The following is a 15937-nucleotide window of genomic DNA, read 5'->3' as shown; positions in this document are numbered from 1 at the left end:
GTCACGCAGCAAATGGCCGAGTGTGATGCGATCGTCTTTGGGGAAGGCGCACTTTCCAGTGCATGATGCGGAGTTCGATATATCGAACGAACGGTGAAATTGAGTTCGATATATGACGCGGCTTTTCGATACTTTTACATGAGATTTTCAAGGGGATATTCCGTGAGTTCGATATATCCGGGTTCGACTGTAGTTTGTTTCGCATCGAAGTATCAGTAGGTGGCCCTTTCGTATGGCCAGCTTAGTAGGATATATGGCTCACTCGTGGCACTGCCTTATTGTCAACCTTGCTGTCTGTTCATAATAAGAGACAGGTGCAATTCAAATCGACGGACTTGGATAGCGTATACGTGTACTGCAAGGGCGAGCTGCGCCGCGCTGCCGGCGATGATGGCTATGAGGTTGTGAGCAGAAATCTGCTTGTGTCGCAGCAATTACACCTACTAGCGACTCAGTATAGGTCAACGATCCCCAAGGATTAATTACTGACATTGCTTTACTTCAGGGATCATTATTGACGGGAAAAACAGATTCTCGCACACTTTTCTGACGCCGGTGACAGCGGGGCAGGATGCGCCGTAAAGGTGCTGGCTTGGCGCTGGCGGCTTGTCGGAGAAAAATCGGTGGTGTCTCCGGCCAGCGCTTAAGCGAAATGCTGCCTGTCAAGTGACGATTTTCTAGAGATTTGGTTACAAATAACTACAACTTCGTTGCTGCAGCTTGAGATACCGCATACCATCGAAGTGCAGCAGCAGACGAACGCCTTTGCCTTAGCGCAAGCACTGAGAGCGAGGGTAGCTATTCATGGGTAGGCATCGTTTTCAGTTGGTGACAGCTTAAATCTCTTGCCTATTAATAGATACGCTCATGAAATTACGATAAACATTTCAATACATTGTAATTCTAAAAAAATGTGAGTGATATGTCATTGCCCTGCTGTCGAGACTACACACTCGCCTGCCGGACAAAGTGTAGTGAGTTCGCCAAACTCACTTCACGCCGAGTGTGTTCGGCAGCGAGTGTCATTAAAGTTTATCGTGTGACACGATGCGAATGACACTAAACGCGAGTGCACTCATTGAAAGTGACACTAAACTTGCTCGTCTGACCGAGGTATAAATTCAGTGATGGCCGGTTAAGCCATTTCGAGAAGCGCCACGGCCTTGTTTTTCGCACAATAGCAGGTGAAAGTGCCATGGTAGAGAATATTTGCTCTGACTGGCAGCAGCAGAAGCTTCAAGACGTCCTTGCAAATTAAGAGCCAAGCGACGTCTTCACCGTGGACGAAATGGCACTTTTTTACAAGCTTTTAAGAGTCACAACCCTTGAACAAAACTGCCAATTAACGAAACAGATTTCCATGTCCCCGTCGAGTTTTGATTAAAGGGAGTCCACTGTATATACTTTTTTTTCAACAACCTGACTTTCCTTCTTAGGTCTAGGAGCGGCAGAATCATTGCCTGAAATAAAAATAAATCTAATTTAATGTTCATGGATGTTGCTGTAGAGAGACGGGAACTAACGAATGCCTGATGTGCCATTTATGACCAATCAAAAAACCAAGAACCACATAACTACAATGAGTTAACTGCGAAGTGAGGCGGCCTGCTTCGATGTGCGCTGCTATGTTGAAAATGTGATTTCAGCTTATGCAAGAGCTACGAACGCTCAACTCGGAAACCAGCGTATGTAAATCGAGTTCTTTATGCAGTTAAAAGCATATCATCCCACGTGCCACCTTATACTGGAATTACATTGTGCAGCATCAGACAGTCGCCTCTGCACTCATTGCAGCTTTGGTAGTGCTACAAGGAACTGCTGAAATAGAGTACGTGCGCATGCTTTTTTTTTTTTCTTTTTGCTTTCTGTCCTGCTCTAAGCACTTGGAAGGTACCCTGTACTGTATTCGTGCCTTTTATCTTATTCTACCTCAGCATAGCTGTTACCCACTCTGCAAGCACACTGTGCACCTTTCTCTACGCCGCAGTCCATTCGTGTAGTGCTGATATCTGGCCTTTTCAGTGCCGCAATATTGTTTGTTGTGACACCATGTTTGTTGAAAATGCGGCCCTGGAGCATCTAAGCCTCAAGCCCTTCACCCTTTCATATGAAAGAAGAGGGCTGGCTTGGCAACTCCTGCCAAACGTAATGTCAGGAATTCTTATGTCCAGTTAGTGCTTGGCCATGTCAGCTGCCAGCAACTGCCTGCAAGTGTTTCACTCACAACGCCGGAGTAGCCGCCATATTTTCGGTGAACGGAGAGTTTAACACTACCACATTGAAGCACACAACCACCAGTTCGGTCTCTTTACTCCTTTAAGGCCCTGCCACCATAGCACTCAGTGGCTGTGGTGATTGCTTACTGAGCCAGAGCCAAATGCCAGTCTCGACGGTGTCATATTGCCGCTGTGGAAATGCAAAGACATCCCTGTGATGTTCAGTTTGTGTGCAGTGTAAAGGGACAGATTTAGTTGGCCTGTATCGATATATTACAGGTTCTAGTGATTGAAAATGCAGCTTTTCCGATTAAAAAAAAATTTAAATATGTACTGGTTGCAGCACCACCAGCTGTACTTGCAAACAGGCTGGTGCAAATCCTTGCAGCTAGGTTACACTGATGCCTGCTTCTAAACAAGGACTAATGAAGTCCATTTCAGTTTGGATGTCGTCAGCGGTGTTGAAACTTTTAAATGTAATTTTCTTGGCCGTAGATGTGTCTGCTTGTGCCAGACAGGTGTCATAACCAAAGAGAGCTGCAAAATTGATTTTCGCTATGGAGGAAACCGCGGCTATAGCTGCCCTCTGTTTTTGTGTGAAGAACATCAGGCGGGCAGCCTTGCACTATGGCACTTGTCTTAGCCTGTATGCACCTATGGGATTTTAAGCCATACCATATATGGGCAGCATACCATACATAGCAAAGCGTGCCATACCAAACATGGGCAGCACACGCTTGTCGCTAATTCAGCATTCCCTGTGCAGCCTTATTGAGGAAGGTGGGGACTGGGACCGGAGGAACCGACTCAAGGTATACCAGGGCCTCTACAGCCTGGCAGTGCGGGACTTCAAGGCAGCTGCGGCCTCTTTCCTGGACACCGTGTCCACCTTCACCTGCTACGAGCTGATGGACTACCAGCGCTTTGTCACCTACACCGTCCTGGCCAGCATGATCTCCCTGCCTCGGGTAGAGCTGCGGGAGAAGGTACTTACCATCATCATCATCGGTCAAACAACACCCGCTGCAGTGTACAGGTGGCAGAACCGACTCGTGTTCAAATGAACAGGCTTTCTTCCATTGAGCTTTGCTTGACTAGAACTTCAAATTATTACAGTTCGAAATAATGAGCTTTCAATTTAATGAGAAATGTAGCCAGAAAAACGGGATGATTTCCTTCTTGATTTTCTTGTGCTCTCACACTGCAGGAGATTCTTCTGTTATCCTTTCGCTGCCTCTTTATTCTAATTCAGGAGAGTTGTTGCTTGTTGAAGGGCTTCAGATTTTTAGCTTGCCTTCCATTGGTTTTTGTCCGAGGAACTAATCCAAGGTCATGAGCGAGTTCTGGTGGGTGCTAATGCAGCAAAGAGACGAGGTTGGTCATGCACAACACTTGGTGGGGATAAAATAGATATTATAGATATAAATAGATTTTATCCCCTTGGTGGGGATAAAATAGAATACTGCTGTTGACTGCACTCTTCATAGGAGGGATGAGAGGGCACACATTCCTGGACAAATTGTCAAGGCAGACGCCTTACTTAGCTATGTTTGCAAAAACATTTCTTGCAAAAAGGGGAAGCAAAACCTCAAAGCAAAATGTAACCTGTGATATGACGTCACATTAAGATGAGACTGGTAATCATGAATGGGTATGTAGTGACAAGCAGTATATAAATCTGATGTCATGCCTAGTCATGGCATGTGAGTCATAGTTTAGTCACGAGTCAGGTACTTGTCATGAGTCGGATTGGAGATCCAGTGTGCATGACTATGAAGTCCATGACTTGCATAAGTCAATCAGTCATGACTATGACTAGTGTCTAGTCGTAACTCTCAGTTGCTGAAGAGGCACTAAAGACGACTAGGAGCTACTAAAAAACAGCCAGTGCACATGCTTTCGCATTTCTCCAATTCAGATCTCTGCAGTGCTCTCAAAAGTTTTTCCTGAAGAGGGTGAGAACGCACACCGCACTGGTATATGGCTCAGCTGAACATTGCAGTCAATAGATGTGCTAGGCCAAGGCTGCATTGATATAGGTATATGTAGTGTACCGGGGTTTGAAGGTTATTGCACGATTGTCAACCAACCAATCGCCTAGCCTCCAGTTTCGGAACAAAGAAAATCTCAATTTCACATTCTCCTCTCCCTCATGCGCTGTTCCATGCTACAACCACCACTCCCACGATGGCTGCCTAAGGAACAGCAAAGAGAGAGAGGGAAGCCAGCCTGATACCTCCCTCGCCTTGGCAGAGGATTCTTCGCCATGGGGCTGTTCATGTTCTCGGTCGACACTCGCGTGATTACCTTCAAATTGCGCTAGACTTTACCTTTCAGCGTACCTACACACAGCATCACAGAGCAGAGAAGGCATAATTGAAGGGGTATTGATGGGGCATGAGAAAATGTGTTTATTGTGGTGTCGCAGCTGTTGGAAACACCTTGTTCATGTGGGCTGTACATTCTTGTTGTATCAACATTTAGTGTCGCAACATAGAGTTCTCGGAAAGATGGGAAGCTGCCCTACTGTTCGCTGCTATAGAGCTGGGCTTTATCTTTGTGATACCGCGTGTGACATAGTTTTTCTGAAGGCAAGTGGGAATTTTCTTAATTGCCACACCTTGATGCATGTTGCAGGTTGTAAAGGGTTCTGAGATCCTGGAAGTGCTGCACAGCGTGCCTGACATCAGCGAGTACCTGTTCTCTCTGTACAGGTGCCAATATGCCACCTTCTTCAGGAAACTAGGTACGTTGTTTTTCTTTTCTTCCTTGCAGCATCATGCCGGTACCCTCATGCCATTGCCTCTGAACTCTTTTACGTTGTGTTAACCGAAGCTTTTAGAGCGCAGCTCTTTGGCGCCCGTTCCTGTGTTTCGCGTCATCGTTGGCGTCGGCAGCGTTGTCCCTGTAACCAGCTCCGCAGCTGGGGCAGCGCGCGCTCCTTCCCCCACCCCCCTTCCGCTTCCTCCGTGGTGGTGATTGCGCATGTTATCGGATAATAATAAACACTCTGTGGGAGGTGTTTTTTGCCCGCAATTTTGAACGCATGAAACGGGAAATAATATGAACCCGGAACATATCAACGAGGTTCTACTTCATGTCGTGCTCATATGCAGTGCTGACATCTGCGAAGCACTGCTGGGTAATAAATAATGAACCATGCAAGCGCACAGTTCTGATAAAGTGGGTATTCAAGCTTTTTCAGCTCAAGTGGCATAATTATGTTCAGGCGTGTTTTTTCTCTCTGTGGGCCATCATGAAAAAGATTCCGCAGAAGTGGCACTCCTCCTTTGCCACGAGGTCATTTCCCAAAGCGGGGCAGGCATGCTCCAAGTTCAGAGCAGAAGCCGAGGTGATGTTGCTCGCCAGCAGTGGCCCTTCTTTCGTTTTGAATTTTCTTTCCTTCGCACGTCTGTTTCAGGCCTTTGTGCAAAAAGCGGAAGCAGTATTGATTTTCACCTAGGATGGTCACATAATCTTTGTTTCTATACTTGACAAATGCTTGTTGTAAGTTGCCGGTTGAGGTGGAACTCCATGACTGATAACATAACAACACTGAATCATTTCTGTTTATAATTAAAGTGCAACAAAAGGAGCCAAACGTGTGCTGATTGTACAACTTGCTGCTTCAGCTCTAAAAAGAAGTATGGTTCAGAAATCTTGTTTTTCCTAATTTGATCTCTGCACCTCTTAAAGAAGAGCGCTGAAAGAAACGCACTGTGCATGTTTTCAGCCCATGTGGAGCGGCAGCTTCAGCTGGACCGGCTGTGGGCTCCGCACGCACGCTTCTATGTGCGGGAGATGCGGATCCTGGCGTACAGCCAGCTGCTGGAGTCCTACCGGAGTCTGACATTGCAGTACATGGCCGATGCCTTTGGGGTCACCGTTTCTTTCATCGACCAGTGAGTGCCCACTCCGTGCTCAGTTCCTCAAAGGTTGGAAGGCTTCAAAAGGGGTTCCTAAGTAGCAGATCATGTCCTCATCATATCTACCACATTTTACTACAATGGGGAAATTGGAGGAACCCATAAGTTGGAACTAGAGTCAGTGCACTGGTAACCTGTGCCTTTGGAGAGGTTGTGAATGGATGCGTTAGCAGTGGTTAGTCAAAAGCTATAAATGTTCGTAATCTTGGAATGTTTCCAGCTACCTCTGCTGAGTGGGCGTGATAAGGTAAATGGCTTTTAATGAGTGTATTGTGAACATCAAAACAGACGCCAAAAATGGTTGCTCAAAATTGCCATAAAAAAATTTCAGCATTGAATGATCAGATTAGTATGCATATTGGTAAGCATCATGCACCCACTGTTCAAAGGGAACACAGTGGTATTTGCTCTTCTCGTTTTTGCCATCCCGTGATGAAGGTGCTTGTGTTCAGTCCTTGTGGAGGGGAAAAAAACCTAAGTGTAAAAGTGAACATACTACAGTGGAAACTGCCAAAGCCTTGCCTTGTGGAAGACCTGAAATGAAAATAAATACAAAAATGGTGGAAAGTATTGGAGGGCGGGGCCTTCGGTTTGCTAGACTCAAGCATTGTGTTAGCATTTACAGTCGACGACCGATTTTTCGAACAGCGGACCACAAAAATGTCCGAAAAATCGGGCAGTCCGAAAAAACAAATTTGCACCAAAAAAGCTCAATTTATTGCCTATTATTCACTTGAGGCCGGAAAAAGTCATGAATGCATTTCTGCACCACACTCCGCTTCCGTGCTAACAGGTCCACCTGAATTTCATTTGCATCAGCTGAGCTTGCGTCGGTTACGCTGCTGCAGGTGAGTCGTCGTCATCGCTCTCAGACTCCGCAAGCACTTGGCGAATAATTTCTGCATCTGTGAGCCCAGCGCACAGCTGTTCTAACTCATGGTTCAAGTCTATGAACTCTGAAAACGAGACGTCCGATGGAGTGTCGACACCAGCAGTGCGAAGGTCATGAATGATCTGCATACTGATCTGCTTAATGATCTGCCTGACAGCTGCTCGACGACATCCTTCTCGTCCAAGGCAGCTGACTCGTCATCCAGCACAAATCCCGCGTGGCGGAAGCAACTGCGCAGCTTTGTGGGTGCTACGGACTTCCACGCGTCGGCGAGCGTACTAAGTTCTCCGAGCAAATCGACAGAGTAGGTTTTCCCACTGTCGAGGCACACCACAGTCGCCAACCACTGGATCACTACATAGACTCCGTTGAGTGCCTTCTCGCTGCTGCGTTGCACGCAAAAAAAAAATAATTCCTTATTAAATTCGGAAACAGCTTCTTGAAGATTCTTGAAGAACTGAAGTTGATTCAATTAAATGCGAGCCACAGTAGCGATAGAACATAGTTCTCGCATCAGCACGACCACGGCTAGGTCTACTCGCTACGCTCGGCAACGCACGTGGAACGCACAGAGGAACAGGCAGTTGGAGCGATCACGCTTAAAAAAAAAAAAAAAAAGGCACTCCGGCGGCAAGCAGCGACAGCAACAATGTTCCGGAAACGGAAGCTGCTAGGCAAATAATATAGCCTCAATCCAGCCTCAGTTTAGCTGAGGAGTGGCATGCAAGGCCGGCACCGGTTTTGAGGCCATTGAAGGAAAAAGTAAACAAACAAAATGGTGGCGACACTGCTCAAAATGTGTGGCAGTTAGCCTGGCTGACACTTGGAATGTCCGAAAAATCGATTAGCCCTCCTTAGAGTGTCTGGAATTTTGAGCCGCATAATACATTGACTTTATAAGGTATGTCCTGGGGCCGGGAAAAGGTCCGAATAATCAAGCATGTCCGATAAATTGGGTGTCCAAAAAATCGGTCGTCGACTGTACTTGCATAATTAGGCATTGAGGTGCTTATAACCAGAGGACCAGACTCAAAACTGGTGATACTTTCTCACAAATAATGTGCAACAGTTGTATGCGATGAAAAGCAAAACATTGGATGCTTATATAGTCAAACCCGTTTATAAAGAACCCGGCTAGAGCGAATTATCCTTTATATCGAACACTCGAAGCTGTCTTAGCATTATTCATGACAAATGTAATTTCTATAACGAACTGTACATTGGTTATAGCGAACTTGAGTGCATGTGATTGATGAACACCCGCGTGCGCGAGCGCGCCGGAAGCGAGGCTGGCCGGCGGCGTCACTGCGATGAATTGCTCTGGAGAGAGAAGTTATTCTTGTTGGAAATGGGAGGAAAGGGGGATTCAGCGCATTCAACTGTCTCCTCAGGGACGAGGGATTGATTTGGAGAACACGAACTGAGAAAGGGCAAGTGCAAGTGCCGTATCAGCCGAGCTACGCCAAGCAGCCCCTCAGCCCTTCTCTGCTGCCTTGGCGCATCCTCCCCCAATCTCTTTCCTCTCAACGCCGAGTTCTTTGAGGGTGCACTCCTATTCGGCAACTGCTTACCATGTGATCAAGCTACGTGCTTGCTGCTCCAGGCCAATCGTGAACAAGGAGAAGCCGGACAGAGCTGGTTTCAGGACGTGGGAGAGGAGAACCTGTCAACCGCACTCCTCCTTTTTTTTATCCTCCATGCTTTCTTTGTCGTCACATCGTGTGCTGCTGGAGTGGGCCGGTGCGCTCTACGATCTCCTTCATACTTTCTTTGTCGTCGCGTCGTGTGTTGCTGTGGTGTGCAAGTGCGCTCAAGGATCCGAACAAGAGTAGTACGTGCGGTGTTCATGCATTCGGTGCTTCAGAATGACAACGAAGAAGCGGCAAGGTCTGCCGCTTTGTGACAAAGGGGACATTCTTAGCCGTGTGGAGCATGGAGAAAAAAAATCTGATGTCGCTGCGCACTACGGGATCGCGAGGAGTATGCTGAGCACAATCCTCAAAAACAAAGCTGCCATTCAGGAAAATGCTCACGTACGACCAAATGCTGACGGCCGACGCATCTGGAAGCCAGCCTACGACGAACTTGAGAAATCCTTGTATGCATGGTTCGTGGATGTGCGTGCACGGAATCTTCCTGTCAGTGGCTCCATGCTGCAACAAAAGGCAAGAGATTTCGCCTGCGTTTTGAATGTTGAAGGATTTGTAGAGGCAGTGGATGGCTGCAGAGATTTAAGGACTGCTATGCCATAACAGGAAAGGTGGTTGCCGGAGAGAGGCAGGCAGTTGGCACGGACAGTGCCAACAAATGGATAGATGACGTCTGGAATGAAGTAAAAAAGAAGTACAAACCGTGTGACATATTTAACATGGATGAGACCGCCTTGTTCTGGCAGATGCTGCCGAGTACAACCCTGGCACTTAAAAATGAGAAGTGCCATGGCGGCAAACTTAACAAAGCATGTGGCGGTACTTCTTAGGGCGAACATGGACGGCTCATCTAAGTTGCACCCACTTGTCACTGGGAAATTCAAGTCGCCCATGTGCCTTTGTAGATGTGCTTCGCTGCTGGTCACGTACCACTCCAACAGCAAAGCCTGGATGACCAGGGCATTGTTCGAGTCGTGGCTGCGTGACTGGGACGATGAGCTGGCGCTGAGCGGACGCAAGATTTACTTGCTGCTGGACAACTGTTCGGCCCACCATTGTGGCATCTCACTCAGGAACATTGAACTCTGTTTCTGCCGCCAAGCGCTACGGCAGTGTTGCAGCCTCTAGATCAGGGGAATATACGTGCGTTCAAGCAGGGATACTGAAAGCGCATAGTTGAACGGCTCCTGGTGAAACTGCAGATGAATGAAGATCTGAAGATAAACCTGTTAGGTGCAATCCAGATGATGAACCGCGCCTGGCAAGATGTCACACGCGACACAATCAAGAACAGTTTTTGTCATGCCGGACTCTGCCAGGCGGATGCCGAAGCCACTAGCGCCGCGAGTGCAGCTGAAGACAATGAAGAGTTGGCCACTCTTTGGAAAGAACCTGCCCGCGTTCCTGACGCTGTACCGAAAGAAGTCTGCTTGGAAGATTTTGTGGTGATGGATAATGAGGTAGCCTTGACGGCAAGCCCGCTGGATTCGAAAATCGTTGCTGATGTGCTGGCGCCCGGAGACATGGAAGACAAGGAGCCACCGCAGGAAGACGACCGCCCTCGCCCTACTTTTGCTGCAGCACTTTCCGCAACAGATGGGCTGCGCCACTACTGTGCCGACATCAAACGAAGCGGACTTGAGTTGGTTGACATTTTATCGCGTGTTGAAAATGCAATTCAAGTTGATGTTGCTAGGCGCTCTGTGCAATCTAAAATAACCGCCTTCTGCAAGTGAATGCAGATTGCTGAATAAATTGCTTTTGAAGCAGATTATGCATAGGGAGTGCCGTGGCATTACTTGTATTAGCACGTTTTTGCCGGCTTTTCAATATCCTGTATAGCGCACTAGGTGCTGAAATTCGCTAAAATTTGCTAAAAGCGGGTTCAGCTATAAAGAAATGTTTGATATATCGAACAAATCCCGGAAAATCATGCTGTTCGTTATAACCGGGTTTGACTGTAGTACTGCAGAGACATCATCTAGGCTTTAGAGCAATTTATCACGAGTTTGTAGTTGTTGTTTTGCCATTTTTCCTCCACCCACATTCTTTGGCTTACCCTATGCACAGTGTTTACCTAGTTTCCACATTGTTGCATACTGAAGAGAAAAATGTTTAGTTCAGGGAAGCTCCATAGAGACAAAACTCCGGTTTTAGCAGTTGAAGTTCACTCTTTGGAAGATGTGCGGCACTGGTTTTTGAAAAGCATGTTAGTGTGCATGTAGTTTTGGGCTAATGAGGTTCCACTTTGCAGATAAAATGGTGACTTGATACTGGAGATGGTACTCTGTTATGTACAAACGAGTTATGAGAACTCTAGTAGTACAGCCGAACCCAGATGTATCGAACCCGGATTTGAATTTTGGTTACTGTATTTACTCTCATAATGCTCGCACTCGCGTAATGCTTGCACCCCCAAACATTGGGCGTCAAAAATTGGAATTTCTTTTTCCTCGCATACCGTATTTACTCGCATAATGCTCACACATTTTTTCGCGGAAAATTGATGCTGAGTGGAACCATTTTGGAACCATTTCGTGTCGCCATTTTGCGAGGTGTCTCCACGTCTCGTCATTGTTCCTTCGTTCCGTCCGTGTTACTTGCTTTGCTTCACCATCTACTGTGTTCTTGGTGCCGCATCGTGGTGGGGCTGTATGCAAGTTATGCAGCTGCTTTTAAGCTGAAAGCTTTCGAGTAAGCGCTACAGCATAGTAACCGCACTGCTAGCAGGCACTTCGGCGTCAACGAGTTCTGCGTAGTACGGAGACAGCGACTGCAGTGTCAACGCGGACTGAGATCAAGTCTCTGATCAAGAGTAGAACTGTATGGTCTGCTGTGAGCATTATACCACGAAACGCGGGGAGTGATGATGAGGCTGCATGCAGTAAATAAAGTGCTTTAACAATTTGTGCTTTTGGCGACCCTGTAACAAGGATAAGTTCTGCTTGAAAGTAATGTTTTGGTTATATTTACAATAGCTGACCTAGGAACCCCGATTCACGCCTATTTAAATTTGCTTTTAGCACTCCAAAACATTTGCTCGAAACTTTTTAATTTATCGCATAATTTATCGCACCCCCAACTTGGCATCAGTTCTCCGGGAAAAAAAGTTCAAGCATTATACGAGTGAATATGGTAATCTTTGTGTGGTATTACTGTAATGTATAATAATATTCCAGAGCAGGATCTGCGAAATTTCTGGACGGTCTGTATTCTGCTGCTGAATGAGCTGGTGCATTTCACCTGTGGAGCTTTCACAGAATGTCCACAGAAAGTTGTGCCTGAGCATGGTTTACACACCAGGCGGTGTCCAGCATTGCTTGCAATCAGTGGCGTGTGACTCCTGTGTAACTTGTTGCTCGCAGGGAGCTGGCACGATTCATAGCGGCCGGGCGTCTGCACTGCAAGATTGACAAGGTGGGAGAGGTGGTGGAGACCAACAGACCTGATAGCAAGAACTACCAGTACCAGGTAAGGGTTGGTCTGCCAGGGTCCTTGAAGCATGCCCTGAGCGCTTCTGCTGACTACATTCGGCAGAGTTCCCATTGGCACTCGTTAGTTCAGTGCAGGCTGTGAGAAGTGCACCCTTGCAGGAAGTCTTTTTCAGTGATGTAAAACTCACTTACTGTGTTCATGCCAAATTGAGATGCTGGTTTTGGGTGCCTTCTTTTATGCATGAGCATAAGTGGTATTCTTGAGCATAAACAGATATCAGGGGCAGTGCAGGGGACTCCTCATCTGAAACAGGACTTTAAGGCTAATACTAATAAAAAAATATTTTATCCAAAGTTTTATTTAAGCTGCTGCATCAAGTAATTCCCAGAATTCGCACCACACACGTGGCTTGTTGCCCCCTTTGAAGCTCTTATAGCTGGCTTTACACATGAACATGTTTATGTCAAAAATGAAATTATAGAGCCTGAGGAAAACCTTATTCTGCAACCACAGAGCTAGCAGATGAGGACACAAACTTCCAAGGTGTCTATTTTGGCAGTGGCAGTGACGAAACTAGCTGGCACCCTTTTGTTATCGTAAGTGTCAGTCCTAAATGCTCGGCCCGCTTTCTTACGGGCAGTACAAGAAAGCCCGTTGTGGCTCACTGCCACACTATTTTCCGCTTTTGCCATTTGTCTCCATGCTTGGTGTTCTTCAAGGTTAACCTGTGCACGTCCTTTGCTCGTTAAACATATATGACGAATTTGACAAAAATTTACCGGATCTTCATTATTGTATGTACTGATTGATTTTAGCCGGGAACTTGCTAATGATAAGATTCGGGAATGAAAAAACAAGAAGGGAACTTATATGGAATATTTTTACTGGTCCACATTTTTCAACTCATGAAACTGGGAATTGTATGATTCGGAAATGTTTGGTACACCTGCCAACCCTCCTAATCAACCCAGTAAGAGTTCCAAATTATTACTGAACTTTCCGGTCCGATTGTAAATTACTGCCCTATATCTCCTTGTAAGCTGACTTTGCCCAAAGAAGACTTGTTTTTTTAAAAGCCTGCACTACAAAGTCTGCGCGTCATATTCGCCAGCATCGCCATCAGCGGCCACACTAGCATCATTTGCTAAGCAAATCAAAACCAGAATCAAGCCAAAGCCAAAGTAATCATATCTTATTGCTGTTCCTGCCGCTTGTGTGTATGTTTAGGATTAGCCAAACAAAGACAAGTCTTCTTGTCAAAACGTTGGCTCGACTTGTGAACTGAGCCTCCCCCTGAACCCTTGTTCAGTTCACTTTCATATAGGATTAGCTAGGCCGTCTGTATGCAGTGCACAGTGTAAAAGTAAAAGTTCTCGTGTGCTTGAAACTGGCGCTATTAAAGCTCCAAGAAGAGATATTTGCAGAATTTTTTGCAGTGTTATACTTCTGAATTTATATGCCTCTTAACACCGGGGCAAGGCATACATTTTGCATGACATGTGAATGCATTGTCAGCATGTCTCACGTCAGCAAAAGTGATTTGAAACTCAAACAAAACTAGTGCGGAATCCCGCTCATCTATGTGCAACATAATCCTCCAATATCTAATGCTGATGATAGGCCATCAGTCTGTGCCATACTACTATGCACAATACTGCTCTGGCAGATTTCTGAAGCTAGCAAAGTCTGCTACTCAAAGGGCACTGCCTGAAAGTTTGGGCAAAGTGCCCCAACCATCCCTCCTTTTCCTGTGCCAGAACATTGAAGCAATGAATGCAGCCCACTCTCTCCCTCCCCGTCCTGAATAGTTATCTCCCGATCTTGGAGCTAGCCATTTTGGCTCGTCCTTTAAGGAGAAAGGGCAGTCAGCACGTTGATGACTCTATTTTTCTTTAATGCTTTTTTTTTTTTTAGGCAAAGCAGTGTATGAAGGCAATACTGTGAAGCTCTCGTATGTTGTCTCTCTCTTCAAAGATACAAACAAACTGGAAGCATGCTGGAAGCTCTGTTGCAGGCTGTGGCTAGTCTACACATTTAGTGGGACACAGGGCTGTCATTTTTAGAGGTGCCATGATATTGTAGTGAGTGTTGACATTCATCTTCTTTGATTTCATTTCTTTAGGCCTGTATAAAGCAAGGAGACATACTACTCAACAGAATACAGAAGTTGAGTCGTGTCATCAACATCTGAGCCAACGTGTGGAGGCAAGCCGACCTGCTGTCGAAGTTTCTTGTGCCTCATCTCTGATCTTTTTTCTTTAATAGGCGAATTAAAGTGCGTTCTCTCTACTAGTGCGCTGTTATGTGTAATTTCTAGTGGTCTTCATTTGCTAATAGATGTTTTTTATCACACAGGATTGTATGCAACAAGTGGGCATAACGTCAGGACACCAATGTCTAGGGCACCTAATTTCCAGGGCCTAAAAATGTTAAACTCTGCAGATGGAAGGCAAGGAATGTGCAATCTTCTACAGTGCATTAATACTCCTCTTGCACAGCACTGCAGTTACTGCCATACTGCTGCTGCTTTCCTCTCTTCTGAGGGGAGGGAGGGCTGTGGCATTTGTGCCATTTTAATGCAACTGGGCTTTCCTCTTCCATGCTGAGCTAAAAGCAATAAATTAGCTGAAATGGCTCCAAGCTGAGCTAAAGGAGCTCAGCCCAATTGTTCTCTTTCATACGAGTGAGTGAACATTCAGCATTTTTATCCTACTTTCGCACGTATTACCTTCCAGTGCATTTGACCTCCACACGCTTCAAGAAATAAAAAGATACCTTCTTTTTAACCAACGCACTTACCGGAAAAGGTAGTACATGTTAGGCAATGCACATAACTTAGGATAGGTAGTAACCACACATCCAGACCATGAAAGGGAAATAGCTAGAATAAGATTGGGATGAAGCACATTTGGCAAGTACTCACAGATTATGGCTAGCAGCTTATGGTATCGCTCAAGAGGAAAGTATACAACAATTGTATCTTAACTGTACTCACCTATGGGGCTGAAACGTGGAGGCTAACCAAGAGGGTTTTACTTAAGTTGAGGACAACCCTGAGGGCTATGGAATGAAAAATGGTAGGTGAAGAAATAAGCATGCAGAGTTGATCAGAGAAATAACTCTAGTTAATGACATTCTAGTCGAAATCAAGAAGAAATGTGCAGGATGTGTAGTGCAAAGAGGATGAACTATTATAACCATTAGTCAAAGAAGGTAATACATTGGATACCGAGGTAAGGGAAGCATAGCAGGGGACAAGAAGCAAGAGTCAAGTAGATGCAGCTAGCAAGCGACTGGGTTAGTTGGAGGAATATGGGAAAGGCCTTTGTCCTGCAGTAGGTGTAGCCCAGATGATCATAATGAAACAGTAATCATTTTGTTTTCAGAACAAATTTGCAGATATTTTTGGTTACCACAATGCTGCAACTGCTGTCATCTGAGGTTTTACCACTGCTCTCAGAGATGTACTTTAAGTAAAGCCCCATTGATTCATACTGTCATTGGACTCCTGCCAAACGGCCATAAAATTTGATGACCTTAAAAGCTTGTTTACGCCCTGAGGCTGGCATTGGTTAATTTCACTATTCTCCCCAAGCGGCACTATGTTGTATTGCAGTGCGACTTACTTGACAAACAATTGTACAAGCATTCTTCCTTGTGCTTGAGCTTTATGTTACTTTGTTCCACATGCCCCTGCAATGGAAAATGCAATAGGCTTGTTGACAGTCGACAGAATGACAGAGTCCAGCAGCATGGTTCTATTTTCGGGGCACCAACACCAGCACGCTGCGACCGTGGCTACCGGCTGGGCTGATCAGC

General features: G+C 46.0%; 1 protein-coding gene across 1 annotated transcript in view; it reads left to right on the top strand.

The window, feature by feature from the left end:
- The window catches only part of LOC146209737 (26S proteasome non-ATPase regulatory subunit 6-like), a 28300-nt gene extending 13890 nt beyond the window's left edge, over positions 1–14410 (top strand). Inside the window, exons 4-8 of the mRNA XM_084603345.1 lie at positions 2983–3202; positions 4854–4962; positions 5950–6118; positions 12049–12154; positions 14241–14410. Of these exons, the coding sequence (XP_084459471.1) occupies positions 2983–3202; positions 4854–4962; positions 5950–6118; positions 12049–12154; positions 14241–14309 (673 nt within the window). The 3' untranslated portion in view covers positions 14310–14410. The remainder of the gene's footprint in view (positions 1–2982; positions 3203–4853; positions 4963–5949; positions 6119–12048; positions 12155–14240) is intronic.
- The last annotated feature ends 1527 nt before the right edge of the window (positions 14411–15937 follow it).

The sequence above is a fragment of the Amblyomma maculatum genome, chromosome 1 (genome assembly GCF_055883805.1).
Source record: "Amblyomma maculatum isolate TAMU_Amacu chromosome 1, ASM5588380v1, whole genome shotgun sequence".
Taxonomy (NCBI): domain Eukaryota; kingdom Metazoa; phylum Arthropoda; class Arachnida; order Ixodida; family Ixodidae; genus Amblyomma; species Amblyomma maculatum.
Note: the sequence above shows the minus strand (reverse complement) of the source record. Positions and strands in the feature narration are given on the sequence as shown.